A 17,597-nucleotide genomic window follows, 5' to 3' on the forward strand; every position below is an offset into this window, starting at 1 on the left:
TCCATTTTTTGGATGACTTGAGGGCTTGACCTGTTTTATTTCTGGGTTTACTTATTATTTATTGTGAAAGACATCATATTTTGAATATATATACTAATAATTTTGCCCAAATTGTAGTTCTGTGACAGATGAAAGAAGACAGGTGGAATGCATCAGTATGTCTTGTAGCAATTGCTGCAATGTCTTATGATTTTTCAGGCTTGTTTCGTATGTCTGGAGAGTAGCTGGTGCTAGCTCTCTATTTTAATAGGTATTTTTCTTTTTGACTTCCTTTTCAAAGTGTCTCCATCACTTGGACAAATGTGATGTAACACGAGTTGATTCTCCCTTCATTCTGCACTACTTTTATTCTATGTGTCATTCCACAGGGTTTCTGTGGGGCCTGTGGTTAGATTAGTATTACTCTGTTTGTATGTGATCTGTTACTAAGCTTGAGGGGCTGATGTGCAGTGGGCCTCTTGTAAGTTTGAATGTTTTTAGTACAGAGGACAGATTTTGGGTTTCTAGCACTTTTGGCCTCTTCTTATGGTAATATATATTATCACAGTGGCTTGTTCATGCCAATTACTTTTCCCTAATGTTGCTAGGCAGGCACGCTACACTTGCTGGATGAGGGAGTTTTTTAATGCCTTTGTCATTCTGTTCACATTTCTGAGAGAAGTAGGGTTCAATTTACTGCTTGCTGTCTGTCTTCAAAGTAGACCTTTTTTCAGCCTTTAATTCCTGTTCCTACAAATGGCAAACAATTATCAGTCTCACTCCAGTAAAAATAGTACTTCTGCAGCTGAAGGTGCTATAGAGGATATTTGATCTTACCTGCTGCCATAATGGCATATAATTGCAGTAACTTTCCCATCTGTAAGTCCACTAAAATCTGCAGGTTCTTCAATTGTCATCCTACTCCTTCATTGACTCATGTTTCATGATTTTCAATACTGATGTAATTTTTGAGTCTTATTTTATTGGATTCAGTCCAGTAGCCAATGTCAACTTTTTATTTGTTTGTTTTGTTTTGTTCCCTCTTTACCCAGGCCGGAAAAAATTCTTGTCTCTTTCTTCAGCTAGCTGATTTCAACCCTAAGCATTTCCATGTTTTCTTTGTACTTCTTAATTTACAACACATTTTTTTCATGTTTGCATTTCTGTTCTTTGTTTAGTGTGCTCTTTCCAGATGATGTACATGTATTTTGTTGCTTTCTGTCTCCTTCATCCTTAGCGCAGTTTTCTCACTGCGGTCTGAACCCTTAAAGGGTGAGCGGTTTGCGTTTGATGTCTACAAGATCAAGTTTAACAATGTTTCCAGGAGATATGTAGGTTCTGATAGCTACATTCTTACCACTCTTATTCCTTGTTGGTTTCTTGAACTTAATATAGTTTGTAGCTATTCCAAAAACACTGTAATCATTTGTTACTCCACGTGTGTTTTGATACTTCAGGTTACAAGAAAAAATAATATATGCCTATTGTTTCCCATTGGCTGTCAAATGACACATCTTTTAAAGAAGAAAAAAAGCACCTCCCTTTGGAATAGTATACCCCTGGTTTAAAGTTTGAAATGCTGGAATGGTTTCCTGGAGAATTTGTGGGTGCTTCACCTCTGGAAGTCTTTAAGGCTGTGCTGGATGGTGCTTTGAGCAACCTGGCCTAGTGGAAGGTGTTCCTGCCCACAGCAGGGTGGTTGGAGGATGTCCTTAAAAGTCCCTTCAACCCAAATGGTTCTAAATGAGTTGAGGGGTCTTTAAGATCTTTCTGTGGTGAGAAGAGTATTTTGAAGATAAGTGTTCTGAAATATGGTCAGCCTGTGTTTTTTCTGAGATCAGCACAAGTTCATTCTACATGCAAACCTGCCAGTGATGATTAAATACTTTCCACTCCAACAATAGCTTTAGCTTTATTCTGAACAGCAGCAGCTAGTGTCAACATTTTTTAAATGGGTAAATAGCTCATTAGTGTGTTGAGAATAAAGTGTGATTTCAATGAAACTCAGTGTGATTATGGTTGAAGACGGCCAGTTTTTTATTGCTTCAAATAAAAAGAAACTAGACAGCAGTAACCCTGTTATGCTTGATGAAGCCTTGGTTTAGGTGGCTGGTAAAGGAAAAACGTGCATGACAGTCCATACTGAAAATTGGGAGAGGGGAGTTGTTTTTTTTCAATAGAGGTCAATTAAAATCAACCATACAATAGCCAAGAGCTTCAGGGAGTCCTGCATATCATTCAGAGCTGGACTCAGTGGTTTTGTCTTTTCTGGATGTGGCACATAGTACTGTGTTGCTGTATGCCCAGTTAAGGAGCCTTGTCCTCCTGAGCTCACTTACCATGGACTACTGGGTACTGAAGTTAAGGTTTGTACAGTATATTTAGGTGAAATATGTAGTTTCACTGGAAGATCCAGTTTTTGTTTATGAAATTGTCTGATATGGCTCTTGAATACAGAGTTGTGGTTACAGAAGGCAAATATTCCAGTAGTGCTTAAGAGGTAGTGGGACAGTTAGTGTTTTCCAAGATCTCATGTTGCTGCTTTGCTCCTTAGGAGATTTGTATTATTTCTTAGCAGATGATCATAGAATCATAGAATACCAGGTTGAAAGGGACCTCAAGGATCATCTAGATAAAATTTTCTTGGCAAAAGCACAGTCTAGACAAAATGGCCTAGCACTCTGTCTAGCTGGATCTTAAAATGTCCTATATCAGGGAATCTACCATTTCTCTGAGGAGATTATTCCAATGGCTGATTGATCTCATGGTGAAAAACTTTCCTCTTTTGTCCAGTGTTGAAGGAAAGCTGTGGTTGTCTGAACAACTGCGTTGTGGAGATGTGCCAGAATGATCTCATCTTGCATGCACTGAACACACGGAAGGGGACATAGTATCTTTACGAAGACAAATTGAATAATTTTCTCTATATTTTTGAAAATATTAATTTCCTTTTCATTGGCTTCAAAAGCAGTAAGTGAAAACAAATTTTGGCCACATGAAGTACGCTCATGGCAGACTTACCTGAGAAAGATATCAAGTATTCTGGCTCACTTGCAAGCTGAAGTGCAAGCTTGGTTTCAGGTGTAAAATTGGCTAGTTCTGCATGAATTTGAATGGGTTCCTCCTGGTATCAGCAATGTTACCTCTACTTGCATATTCTGTACATGGAACAGACTTTCTGTGTAATATCTAATTTCTTTGCTTCTAAACATTTAGCCTTGACAAAAGGAGGCTCAGGGGAGATCTCTCACTCACTCTACAACAACCTGAAAGGAGGTTGTAGAAAAGTGGGGGAGTTGGTCTCTTCTCCCAGGTAATAAGTGACAGAACCAGAGAAAATGGCCTTGAGTTGCACCATGGGAAGCTTAGATTTGGTATTAGGAAAAATTTCTTCACTTAAAGACGTGTCAAGAATTGAAACAGGCTTCTTAGGGAAGTGGTGGAATTACTGTCTCTGGAAGTTTGGAGAAGGGAAGTGCCTGTAATAGTTCGTTCGTAAACATGGTGGTGCTTGATTAACTGTTGGGCTCAAGGATCTTAAAGATTTTAGTTTTCCAACCTTTATAACTCTGTGATCCTGTGGTTTTGGTTTTGTGGCATACTTTGAAAATGAAGTGGTGATGGTTTTCCCCTAACCATCAGCTGAGCTTCGCTGAGCCATCTCCTCTGCCTTCTGGTTGATTTGTGGCTTGGTGGGACTTTGAGGATGTAAACAAAAATCTTTTGAGTTTGTAACTCATTACCTGACAGGATCCAAATCTCTTGCTCTTCATCTCCATGAAAATTTTTACACTCTTTCTATCAGGAAGCCTTCTGGTTTATCTTCATGGGTTTAGGGTTGTAGACTGTCTCTTTGAGTGGGGGTAAAATCCAGGGACTTTCTCATCAGAGACCAAATAAATTTTTGACCATGTGAAGAGGGGTTAAAAACTCTTGATATGAAACTTGTGTGAAAGTTTAGGTATCTCTAATACTGTTGAACCTACTCACTATTTGGGATGTAAACGATGTGGCCACCTAGTGTTCAAGCACCTTGCCATTTTGGTACAGCAGTGAAGGCACAAGTAAAGGCTTTCTCCCTGTGCCCTTCCTCCTCCCCCCAGGTAGGCTGAGTAGAGTAGAAGGTTGAAAGGGGAGATGTGCTCAGCAATAAAAGGCCAGGGGAAGGAGGAGGAAAGGATTAATTTGTGTTCATGCTGTTTGTCTTCCCAAGTGATCCCTATGTGAGACCCTGCTTTCCAGGAAGTGCCAGGACATCTCCCTGCCAGTGGCAGGTAGTGAATGAGTTCCTCTTTTTGCTCTGTTTGTACACATAGCTTTTTCTTTACCTACTGAACTCTTTTCTCTTGATGTATGGGCCTTTTAACCTTCCTTTTCCCTTCCTCTCTCTGTTGGAGAGAAGGGACTTGGGTAAGTGTTTGGCTTCTGCCGGGGGTCAACCTGCCCTAGCTCTATAGATTTATGTAAAGAAAAAGCTCCTGTGTTCTCAGGTGGCAGAACTCTGTTGTTAAGCTCTGTGAAACTGTGTGAAATCATGGTTTGCATCTTACTAGTAATTTGGTTTTTGCCTGATTATGGAAAGGAGTCTGGGGAATTAACAGGAGAATGAGCACTATATTAATTTAATTTAACCTCTTCCGTGAGGGTCAGTCATTTGTGCGTGATCTTGGCATTTTAAGGTGATGTGTATAGAGATCTAGTACTGACACAGAAGCACTATGGGTTTGGGAAAAGCTAAAAATGTATTATTGTATAGGTCAGCTTGTAGAAGAAACTAAAGGAAAGGAACTTTTTTCAAACTTCATACTTAAATTTTAGGAATTTCTGTTACAGAAAGCAAATAACATTTAAATGTTCAGAGAATGGAAAGCTCATGAATAGACTGTTTTGGAAATAATTGTCATGGGGTTTAGGCTTTTATCTTACTGTTTTACTAAACCAATATGATGTAATGAATAAAATCAATAAAAGGATGATTTCTTATTTTACAGCTGCCTTTCTTCCTGGGTATGGTAATTAAAATTTTCAGAAGTTTCAGTTATGTGTCCACTTCTTATTCCCAATCTCTCCAGGCCCGGAGTGCTGCCTAGTCTTCTGGACTCAGTAGTGGTAACAATCTGACTGGCTTCAGCTTCTCTTGCTGACAGACTCAAATGTCTAGGCCAAAGAGCAGCTGCCTGTGTGCTGGGACCATGTATGGGGAACTGGAAATATTCATGTTTGGTGTCAATTTGTATTGACAAGTCATGATGGAACACTATTAGAGTGCTGGATTTACTTAAGAGGTGAAGGGTCTGACTCTTCAAGTACAGAGTGTCTCACAGAATGGAGAAAGATTAAGATTTTTTCAGAGTTTGATGCCTTTTTTATCACCCTCAGAAAAAGAGCAGAGATTAAAGTAGAATAAAGGAGAGAAACTGTAGCAGCAATGTATTCATCCAGTAGGAAGTGCAGGTTTATTTTTGTTACCCCTTGGAGTGTATATAACCATGTTTCAGGGAAGCCAACATCAGGGCAAAAAATTTAGAAGGAACCAAATAATTATTTACCAAGGTCCATAATCACAGGTATTTGTTGTTTCTACAACAGGACTAGAAACAAAAGTGGGTTGTCTTATAATTGGATTAGTGGCTGATACAGCAAAAGCTTCTTCTGCAACTAATTAATTAAGGATATTTTAGGGTTTTGTTGTTTTGTGGGTTTGTTTTATTGTGTTTGGTTGTCATTTTTTTCCTCTATGTTTCTGACTGTATAATTAAGTAGATGAATGTTTAGTGTGCTCCCAGCTCCTCCACCTGGCTCCTTCTTCCACATTCTGGAGCGTCTTGCTCTGAATCTGTGTTAGTTCCCTAAAAAAATTCAGAGATGCTTAGTATTTTAGCATTTTGTTTAAGCAAGAGAGGATAGGATGTAAGTCATGAAGGCTGGACTAATGCAGCCCAAAAAAAGAAATTAGACGTTCTTAACTATGCCCCACAGAACAAGAATTCGTAGTATAATGGGCTGAAGCTCTTTAAGAAAAAACTATTATTTATTGCAGATTAAGAGGAGGTGGTTGTAGAATGCTTTCAGTAATATCAATGTGAATGTTAATTGGAAAAAAATTAGTCAAATGCAAAAAACCATATTAATGGATTTGCTGTTAGTGCTTTGAATACTTAATACTAAAGTGTATTCCAAAGAGTTAGTCTTTTGTAATGTAGTAATATATCACTGTTAGTGCATCCTGCACTTCTCTTGCTCTGTTACTTTAAGGATTTTACAAATGCTTTTACTGTTCTTAGGGTTCTGAATTAAAGACATGCTGGCAAACGTTTCAGCCCTTTTATGGTATTGAGTCAGGAGAAATAGTTTGTCTCCAAAACTGTGGTGTCGTATAAAAGAATTCCAACAGCTATATTGTGCTCTTATGTCTTGTTCATGTTCAGAAGGGGATGTTGAACTAATAAGAGTTCAGAGATGCTAGGAAAAAACCCCAGTATTTTACACAGTTCTTAACTTTTACCAGAAAAAAAATGGGAATAATAATGGATTAGTAATATCACCTAAGCAATAATCTGGCCTAATTAATAGAAATTAATTTTAGCTGCCCATTTTCAAGGAATTGTTGCAGCCAATTGGGTTTTCTCCCTTTTCTTTAATAAGCAAAGGAAAAAGATACGATGAACAATAAGTACACACTAATTGCACAAATGTTGACATACATTTCTGAAGTATGCATTAAGGTCCATATTCTGTGTATTGAATTAAAGAATGTGATGCAAAACAATGATAAAACAAGGCCTTCTCTGGTATATTTCCACTCTTACTGTTGGTGCTCATTTTCAATATAAAAGGAAGACTATCTGTTGTACTTCAGCAGTTTTGAATATAGGCTCAAATGCAGGACACATCCTGTGGATCTCAGATCTTGGGTACTTAATCTGATGTTCTCTAGAAATTTGTATTCCGGAAACTACTATTTTTGACTAATATTTTTAATTAAGCAATTAAGCACTGTTTTAAAGAACTGTATACCAGACAAGCATAGATTGACTTCTGTAAGTTTTGTGTTGTGTCTGAACTTATACAGGCACATATCAGATTTCCTAACAATCAGTAAACAGTAAATAAGTGTTAAAAAGATGTATTTTTCACCAGGCTTCATTCACAGTGTTTTTTGTCTTAACCTTGTTCTTCATTTTCACAGTCTTTATTATTTTGTCTTCTCAAAAAAGTAATGAAGGGTCTTTGCCTTGATAGACTTTTGTATGTAAGAGAAGTCTATTAAACTGTATTGTGATATTTCTAGAAATATGGAAGTGCGTTGGTGTAAAAACTGTACAAAACAGAACTCTGTTTTTTGGATTAGTTTTTCTTTTAACTTTAAGAAAAATCTGTTCATTTTCCAGAGCAATGACAACGAAGAACGTCTGCAGGTTGTAAAACTTCTAGCAAAAATGTTTGGGGCAAAGGATTCCGAGTTGGCATCTCAAAACAAACCGCTTTGGCAGTGCTACCTGGGGAGGTATATTCTGGTTTAGTTTCCTGTCCTGGGAGGAAGTATATACAATGAAGTCAAATGCATTTGATTTGGTTTTTTTTTTAAAGTGACACAGCTAAGCCTGAATTCCCTCCTGCTGCTTTATCTGAGTTCTGGCAGATAATGCTGAAGCAATTTTACACATATCTTCCACATCTGTCATTCCACAGAGTGAACGTTTACAAATCATCTCCTTAAATGCTCTTTTTTTTTTAACTAGCTTTGTTGCCATTGTCAAGAAAAATGAATACTTTAATTTCTTCACAAGTGAAACTGTTCAATGCTGGATTAATTTTAAAACAGCATCAAAGGATGTTTTTAGTATTAGGTGATATTAAAAGTGCTCTTGAGGCTTTTATGTACAGTCTTTGTGTATGAGTTTAATTTTTTTTAATGGTACGGGTACCTTAAAAAAGTATGTGGTATTTATGATGCTGCAAACGTACTTCATTTCCTGTTTTTTGAAATATTCTGCCAATTTGAGATAGAAAATACAGCTGGAGCTTATAATTATGAGAAACTCCAGTTTGGCTACTATAAAGAAAATATTTTTGATTTGAGTAAAAGAGGATATATTCTAAAAGTTATTGCAAATGCCATAGTTTATAATATAGCATTCAATCATCAAAAGCAGAGTCCTCAAAGAAATGCTACTTTTAAGAATAGAAGAAACTTAATTGAAGCAAGGTATTTTGAATGAAAATATTTAACTATTTAAAACAGGAAATGTCATCAAAAATTTCCACATCTGATTGGGCCCAAAGGAAAATGCTTCATTATATTACACTGAGATTATGTGCAGTTTGTTCAAAATAACTGTTTTCTGCTAGTTATGGATCACATATATGCATTTACCACTTCTAAAGATTTTCACCAAGTTATAATAAAATTTTCACAAAGTTATAATAGCTGTGTTATTGAAGGAAGCATTCATAAAAATCTCTTGATTTTTGAAAACATAACTAGCTTTTACTAAAACCAGGTATTCCTTAAAATCTATTTAAGATATTTATTTTGATAAATAAATTTCAATAGCAACAGTGTTCTAAAATTACATTTTTAAGTTGTTTCATGCCAAGGATTTTGAGGATAGCTTGAAAATGCATTTAATTTTGGAAGTTATCTTCTAATTGCATCTAATTGCATCTAACTAATTGCATCAACAGTTTTATTATAAAATTACTTATATAATAATTAAAAATGTGAAAATACTAGTTTCCAAGCATCAAATTGAGTTCAGTCTTCCAAGAGGAAATCCAATTAAATGATCCATCTCAGAAAAAATTTGTAGCAGACTAAATACACATTTGTTTGATGCCTGTCATGCAGTAGGATGAATGTCACAGTCTTATAAAATTTTGAGTTTCTGATACATTTCTCATGGTTAGTTAGGTGTAGCGTTACAGAAAAGGAATTAAAATATATTGTATATCTTTCTAATAATTTTTTGTCTGCCTGGGAGTTTTCAGTGTGTACCAGGAGAAGATAATTCTTTTCATGTTCAAAACATGAATCAACAAATGAATATGAGAATTTTTTTTAAAGCTAAAGACAGTGTACTTAATACTATGAAGTCAGGGATGCTGTATGCATGTAACCATGCATGGGAAGCATAAAAAACATTTTCAGAAGTATTTTATATGGTGTAAAAATGAACAGATTGCTTTGGTAGAAGTGGAATTGTAGTTGTAATGCATTGTCTTGTTTCTAACCAGGTTTAATGATATCCACGTACCTATTCGCCTTGAGTGTGTCAAATTTGCAAGTCACTGCCTTATGAACCACCCCGATCTGGCAAAGGACTTAACAGGTATCAGTTTCATTATAACATTAAAAAACCATTTTTAAGACTACTGGAAGAGTCAAAAAGGCCAGCTGTAATGTCAAATAATGCTGTCAGATTTTGTGCAGAACCTGATTGATTGTGGAATTCTAAGTAAAGTCCCTGCCTTCAGTGTTGCTTCTCAGGCTGAGGGGATTGTACACAAAGACTCTCTCCCTCTCATGCAGTAGCACTCCCATTGCATTCCCAACTGCTGCTGAAGTTAAGCACCATGGGATCAGGTAAAGACAGCCTGCCTAACCTAATGGTCCTGGTGTTTATTAATTAGGGTGCTTAGGGGAGACCTAAATTGCACAAAGCTGAAATGTTTAAGTCTTATACAGTCACTGTCTAAAACGTAACAGTCCTTATAACTGAGCACAACTTCACAGTTCCATCTCCTTCAGATCAAACACAGCCTGAAATTCAGGAGCTCTGTAGGAAGAAGGCAACTGGCATCAATGGAAGCCTTTATTATTTGCTGCTTCCCATGTCTTAATAAAAAAACACATGTAATTAATGAGAATTGGTTGGTTTCCTTAGACTGTATCTTCCCCTGATCATCAAACTCCTACATGTAGTTTTTTTGAGTCAGTATCTTTGCCTAGTTGGCCTGAGGAGGGAATTAAAAGGACTTTAAAGTACATTGGATTGTTCTCCTGCTTGCTGGGTATTTGTCAAATTGGACACAAGCAGAGACAGGCTGGAGTCACCCTGTAGTTACAGTGTTATCCAGAGATTAGCTCAGTTAATTGGAGCATGGAACATCATGGTCATAGGTTTGATCCCCATTTGGGCCATAAGGGTTGGACTTGATGACCCTTGTGGGTCCCTTCCCAACTCAGAATATATTGTGATTCTGAATTAAGCCAGCGTAAAAAACCCAAAAGGTTCTGTGTCTTTCCTTAATAGAATGGTGAAAATATTTTCATTTTTAATTATCAGAATTTTATTTTCAATTTATTTTATTTTTACATTGCAGAAAGACTTTGTGCCCCCTCTAATGGTTTCCTCTGGGAAATATAATTTTGCTTGCTCCTCCTCTCTCTCCCCACAGTGCTTATCAAAGCAAAATAGTTTAAAAATTTCTGTGGCTCACTGGTATTGGAGACAAGAATTGTTTTGTGTAATGGCAGTGTTTTTCATTTGTTTCAGTTTATGTTCCTGTGAAACAATAGGTTTTTTTAAAAAGGCTTATTTGAATTAAAAATTTCATAGTCTTCATAACTGCAAAGCATTATTTTGAAATATGCTCTTTTGACACTTGGGCTTATTACTGGTAATGTTAATGGCTAGTGTTTCAGATGAGACTTGAAAACTTTCACAGGTCATTGAACAGTCATGACAGAATAGTAACCTCTGGTTCTTTCATTCAAAATAAAGTTTGAATTTGCAAAGTTTCTTAAAGTTCTCAGTGTTGCACTGATGTATGCAGTGAACAGCAATCTTGACTTCTGTTAGGGTGTTCCTACTCTTTTGTGCTTCTAAAATAGCCTAAAATACAGCTAAAAAGATAAATGAACTTTGCCATTTTATTTGTCAGCTTTTAAATTGACAATAGGTAGCTAACAAATGTGACATGTAAAAGCAGTTAGGTGTTGATAATGTGAGATTATTGGTGTTAGTGAATGAGTAGCAGTGTACCAGAATAATCTAGAAAAATTGTTCAAGATGGATAAATTATGATGTGTCTAAATAAGCATTATAGTTTGAAGTATTTCTTGATTTGTCCCAGCTTACGATGCTTACATGGCTCATACTGTTGAGTGTTCCTGGAGCAGGTGAGCTAGATTCCTTGTGGGTAATACAGAAGTTGTGAGCAGGTGTGCAACTGATGTGCTCTAGGAGGCAAAAGGCATGGAGTCTGCAAGAAGAGAGTGGCTTCTAGCCTGGTGTAAGACTTTAAAATGTGTGTGGTGTGGTTAGCAAGTTCTCAAGCACTGTCTATTCTACTCTACAGCTCCAGTCCTGCTTGGTTATGATAGTTGCTAATGTCTACATAGTGTAACTTCTATAGGAAATAATAAAAAAAGAAATTGCAGCCACATAATTCTTATTTCAATAATGCCAGTAATATGCATCTTTAATATTCTAAGCAAATGTGAAATTTTACTGACATTCCAGAAATGTAAATGTAAATAGAAAAAATTATTGGTTTCTTACTGCTGATGCTTCAAACAGAATAAAATATTGTTCTGTTTCTGTCTAATGGGGAAAGTAGCTGAAGTTGTATACTTACATTGACTCATGTTTTCCCCCCAGAATATCTGAAAGTAAGGTCACATGATCCTGAGGAGGCCATACGGCATGATGTTATAGTATCCATAGTTACTGCTGCTAAAAAAGATCTTCTGCTTGTCAATGATCACCTGCTAAATTTCGTCAGAGAAAGGACACTGGACAAGCGGGTAAGACATAATTAGTATTGGTAATAGCTGTTTTATACTTCTAAGCTGTAATATTCACCTTCTTTAAAATCAGCACTTCTAAAAAATGCTGTACTGATTTTAAATTACAAATGAAAACCAATATAAAGCAAAAAACCTTGATGAAATCTTTAATGAGGTACCTTCTTCCCATTACTAGAATGCTACATTTTTCATTGTGCTGTATTTTATTTAAGATGTGATTTAAATAATTAAATTGGCTGCAACCCAACAATGTTGTTCCAGTTGTCTAGTCCAGTAAAACTTTTGAATGAAAGAAAACCTTTGTAAAACATTCTAGCATTTTTCTTAAAAGTTTTTTCAAGCAGGTTTCAGAATGTATTGCATGTATTGCAAATTACTTGCTTTTAATTAGATCATTGAAAGACTGCAAATCAGGGTAGTAGCTTGCAAATTTGAATAGTCTTGAATTTTAGTTTAGATTTATTGCATTATTTGGTAAAATTTATGAGGTTTGCTACTTAATTTAAAGCACAGTAAACACATTTGATGATGGTGAACTTTAAAAATTATCGCCTAATTTTTTTTTTCATTTGGTGACATGCTTTTTCTTGTTTCATCCATAACAGAAATACAGATAGTAAGTATGGAGTGTGAGAAAGGGTGTTGGCTTAAATCAGTAATAATTCTAAATTCAAGAGGCATACTTCTATGGTAGTTACTGGTGTTGACAGGTTTAGTGTAATAGACGTGATGCAACATACATCCTAATGAGAAACTGTTTCACTGAGAACTCAGTTCAGCTTTTTTGTGAATTAAATTATGTTATTTTGGTGTAGATTAGGAAATATGTAACAGAAATTCTACAGTCTTTTCAGTTTTGAGTTTTGACCTGCTAAACTGGCTGCTATTTCTTTTTGTCAAGTGGAGAGTGAGGAAGGAAGCTATGATGGGACTTGCACAGATATACAAGAAATATTCATTGCAATCAGAAGCAGGAAAAGAAGCTGCAAAACAGATATCATGGATCAAAGATAAACTTCTGCATATATATTATCAAAACAGTATTGATGACCGGTAAGTTAATTGTAAAAGGTGGGCGATTTAGTATCAAAGTGTTATAACTTGTTATGAAGATCTGTTTTTCCTTTGTGTTCCAGTGCTGATGAGAAGGAGGAATCTTGATAATCCTGTTTGTTTCGATTTTGATTTTATAGCTGCAGCCAGATGTTGACCTGTGTTGTTTTCTTCTACTTTATTGTTTCTTATTTTAAGGCCAAAAATGGTTCTAAAGGGTGTGAGAGGTCAGAATATTTCACAAGTCTTAGGTGTACTTTGCCACTGCTTCAGTAGAGGGGATCTTTGTTTAAATATCAGTAATGTGTTAATTTTTATGTTAAAATTTAGGAGGCAAACCTGCTTGAATAATGCTGGTTTAGATTTGCATGTTGTTCCTGTATGTTTCAAAGATAGCATGTGTAGTGACAGTGGGCAAGCTCTATCACACTGCAGAAATTTAGGTTTCTGTAGCAGAGAAGCTGTGAATTAGGGCCTTCTCCTGGTTTTGTGATGAAAGCAGTGCCTCTGTCACACCAGCTGTAGCCTTGTATACAGTTGTTGGTATTGAACAAGAGATGGTTGCACATGGGTAACATTTTTGGGAACAAGTCTGCCTTGACTAATCAAGGTCATCATGTTGGCTTTGGAAATGAGCCTTCACAGTGTGTTTGGATACTAATGGCGTTGCAAACCCATACAAGTCTTTTCAAAAATGCAAAACATCAAAAAGTTACCTTCAAAACAAGTAGTTTTTTCATGGTGCTGTGGAAATAGACTGTCTGGATCCTTAAATCCAGTCTTACCTGTGGATATGTTTCTTAAACTTTTTGAACTAGCTGGATTTGGGTTTTGATCATCTGCTCCAAATGTGTATAAGGAGTATTGTTTTCTTTTCCAGCATAAATATACATGATTGTTTCTAATGGTTTGCTCCATTCTATTAATACTGATCTCAATATTGGACCTCAGTCTTGGACTTCTTGGTATTTAGGAGTAGCATGTGGGCTTGGTTTCTCTTTTTCTATTTTCTTCTCAGTCTTTTCTAGGTAACTGTCAGGCTCAAGCCTCTCTCCTCCTTTTTCCAAATAAGGAGCTTCATGTTACACAGAAGCTTTTAATAATTCCCTTGGGAATATACCTGCATTTATATTGCAGAAGCAAAAGTCATGGGATAAACTCAGTCTGTGGGGAAGGGGCCAGATAAGGGTGGAAGAAAGTCAGCTCCTTCTAATTGGCATCTGAATTCTCCTTCTGGGCTTCATGATTTTGTGTGATATAATCAACATGATATTTCCTTTTTTAAAGCATTATTATTAGTAGTAGCAGTATTATTTTAGGGCAATTAAATTGGGTCAGTTCATAAATTTATCCCAATACTGACTTGTAATGAAATTAAATGATAACATTTTATTGGGTTGGTAGTTAGTATCTTTCTTGAATTGTTTGATTTCTTCTAGATTAATACATCTGACTTTGATAATTTTAGGAGATCTGTTAAATCTCCTAATGCCGGCATTAACATTGTGCTTTCTATAATGAAAAATTTCTGTTTAATTTATGCTGAATTATGTCAAATAACTTGAGCTTTAGATTTTTTTTAATATCTCCATAATTTTTTTGCTATAACTGATGTTTAGATAGGGCTGAGAATTTTTGAATTGATGTTTCAGCAATTCCAGGCTGTGTTCTTCCTACACAGCTTAAATGTCTTAATTCTGTCTTTCAGGTTACTTGTTGAACGCATTTTTGCTCAGTACATGGTCCCTCATAACTTGGAAACAAACGAACGGATGAAGTGTTTGTATTACCTTTATGCAACACTGGATTCAAATGCTGTGAAGTACGTGCTGCTTTTTACTGCTTGCAAAATAGCTTTTAATAAAATGCTATTGTGAAGTAGCTCTGAATTGTTATCAGTAGCCTAAGTCAGTGGACAGAAATAGTTTATAAACTATTAGAAAACAGAATGTAGAAATAGCATCTATTTTTCAAGTGAGATTTGAAAAACCCCTAAACTTACAGGATGTTTTCTAACAAGATGCAGTACATTTCAACCATAAACAGCTAAAAAACATAGTGTTAAAGATCTGGAAAGAAGCTTGAGGGCTTGCCAGTCCTTTCATGTCTGCAAAGAGATAACACAGATATGGTAGATCAGCTCAAAATCTTACCTGACAACTTCTTAATTGATAAGCTCCTTGTTGCAGCATCCAAGTTGTCTTGAGAACTTAATTGTTTGTCTTTCCTCCTTCGTTATTATTGTGTTATGTGCCTTCTCCAGCCTAAAATGGGTACATGCACGTGAATTTGACTAATAGCAGTTATACTGCTGTAATCTTCACAGTTGGATTGATTTTAGATAGTTTTACTTTGTTTTTCATGTAGTAGTACTCAGTCACTTGAAAATCAAATAGAGGGTCTTTTTTTCCTGTGAAAGAGACTAGAAAAGGCTTTGTATATGAATTAATGCCTCAAAAGATCCCAAAGCCTTCCAATACTACAAAAACTGGTGTTTGAATCCCCTTAATTTCTTGTATTCCCTGTTCAAAGTTATGGCAATTATAACAAACTAAAATTATTAATAGTATACTAAAAATAAAAACTTACTATTCTAGTAATTTTTAGTGTAGGCTAAATGAAAATGCATAATGGATTATTTAAAGTTACTTATTTCAGGCAACAAGTAACTTCTGAATTCTACAGTTCCTGTACTCATTTTAAGGACATAATTTGTTCAGTTATTTATGTAGAAATGATTTTTTTACTTGTGGATTCCATAAGTTTTGTAAATGTGGCTGTGTCTTCTATTTATATGGCTTACTATTCCTGGAAAGTGTGTTAATTTTCTATTCTGCTGAGTATCTTTCATGCATCTCTTATAAACTTAATCATGTCCACTTTTCACAATTTATTCATCTAGTAGCTGCTTCCTGTCTGCAAGAAAAACATTGTTTTGGTGATAGAAATCTTAAACATCTGCTTTAACCTACTTCTTGGTATGTTTTTAGAAGAGTCATTTCAGGCTTGTACAAATGAGTTCTTAATGGACAAGTGATTAGTTACTTCCTCCTTTAAAAGGCAGTGTACTTAAGCATCTGAAATGAAACTTTGTTTCGGTCTAATATGACCAAGTTATTTTCCATGGTATCCTACTAGGAAATATTTAGCCTTTGCTCACTCAGTGAAAGCTGAGGTGATAAGTACATTTCTGAGTCTAAAATTGAAAAGACTGTAAAGACTCATTTTGGACAGTTGTGTTACTCCTTGAACAGATAATTTTGACAATTCTTTTAATTTTTTCTGTTTTTAGAGCATTGAATGAAATGTGGAAATGTCAAAATCTGCTACGACATCAAGTAAAGGATTTAGTTGATCTAATAAAACAACCCAAAGTGAGTTCAACTTATCTTTATTCCCCAGTGAATATGCAGTTTTAGTTAATGTACTGTTTTTTAATTCCCTTTTTTGCTATCTCAAGCTTATTTGTAATAGCAGATAGAAAATACTGTGAAAGTCAACTGATACTCCATTAGACTACATTTGCTGAAGGAAATGTGTATACTAAGTGTTTGTAAAATTAAAGAGGAATAGGGTATTATAGAAATTTCTAAAATGTTTTGCCTTAGTGTTTGAGTTCCATCTTGCCAGGACTATTCTGGCTCTTGAAACAGGGGGAAACCAGCATATTATTTTTGACTGCCAAATCAAGTAATTAAGAATAAGTACCTTTATAAACCCTCTTAAATTGTTATCTTACATGTGATTAGTAACTTTGAAGAAATTGGAATATTTTTGTCCCAACAGGTTATTCATTCCTCTTCCCTCTCAGAAATTTCTTAAATATTGTACTGGAGATACCAGACTACAATTTAATTTTCTTGTTTACAGATTTTGCTTGGAAAGGAAAAATGAGAATTTATTGAGCATTTAGGATATTCTCATAAAGTGAATTTCAGTTTGTTTTAGTTACATCTATGTTCTTACTCATGTTTGGGTCGGGGAATTATAAAACTAAATTCTTGATATGCTTTGAAATACACTTAAAACTTGACTTTAATGCTAGAAGTTTGATCTGATGTTTTTTTAACAGAAATAATATAGAGTAGAAAATGTTGTCATGCTCAAATTTTTATGTGCCTCTGTGTGTGATTTTTATTTTCCATGTGTGTCTATATTTGTATTGAAATAAATGTAATGATTATCCATTTGCTGGAATTGCCTGAACCAGGAAGAGTGGGTAGCAGTGTGGTTGGAATATCTAAAGTATCTGATTAGACATGCTAGTGTCCTGCTAATAAAAAGATACTGCAGTGAAATTAATAATTTTGACTTAGTGTGTTAAAAACATGCTGTAATATATTAAGTTCTAAGTGCAGTAAAGGCTAGCACAACAATGCTTCATTGTATCTTGGTGACTGTTTTGAAATGCTTTTCATGTACTTGTGTTTAATGTTGTTTGGTGCATTTAATATTAACATTGATGCATTTAATACCTGAGCTAGTTCCGTGATATTTTCTAGTTTTCAGTTGAAAGTGAAATTTCAACTTTTCCTTGTGTTTTCAGAACTTGTAAAAGTTCTTTTTCAGTTGTAAAATATCAAATGCGGTTATTTACCAGGAAAGTTTTGATGCCAGCATAAGCATTGAATTCAAGACACAGGGCATGCTTTCGATGTGTTTGCATTTGTCCATCTGGATTTTTTCCTATTTTTTGCTCTTATATGCTAGTGCTCTGCACTTGGATATTCTCTTGAATAACAAGACTACAAGGGAGAATTTTGATGGTTTGTGATAGAGCAGAGCAGGGAAGAGAGGTGTCTGAGGGGCA

General features: G+C 35.4%; 1 protein-coding gene across 3 annotated transcripts in view; it reads left to right on the forward strand.

Moving 5' to 3' along the window:
* The window catches only part of PDS5B (PDS5 cohesin associated factor B), a 108,969-nt gene that overhangs the window by 38,788 nt on the left and 52,584 nt on the right, over positions 1 to 17,597 (forward strand). For all 3 annotated transcript variants that reach the window (XM_005482470.4, XM_005482472.4, XM_005482471.4), the window contains exons 9-14: positions 7,371 to 7,486; positions 9,217 to 9,311; positions 11,586 to 11,731; positions 12,636 to 12,787; positions 14,496 to 14,609; positions 16,080 to 16,161. In XM_005482470.4, the coding sequence (XP_005482527.1) occupies positions 7,371 to 7,486; positions 9,217 to 9,311; positions 11,586 to 11,731; positions 12,636 to 12,787; positions 14,496 to 14,609; positions 16,080 to 16,161 (705 nt within the window). The remainder of the gene's footprint in view (positions 1 to 7,370; positions 7,487 to 9,216; positions 9,312 to 11,585; positions 11,732 to 12,635; positions 12,788 to 14,495; positions 14,610 to 16,079; positions 16,162 to 17,597) is intronic.

The sequence above is a fragment of the Zonotrichia albicollis genome, chromosome 2 (assembly GCF_047830755.1).
Source record: "Zonotrichia albicollis isolate bZonAlb1 chromosome 2, bZonAlb1.hap1, whole genome shotgun sequence".
Classification (NCBI taxonomy): domain Eukaryota; kingdom Metazoa; phylum Chordata; class Aves; order Passeriformes; family Passerellidae; genus Zonotrichia; species Zonotrichia albicollis.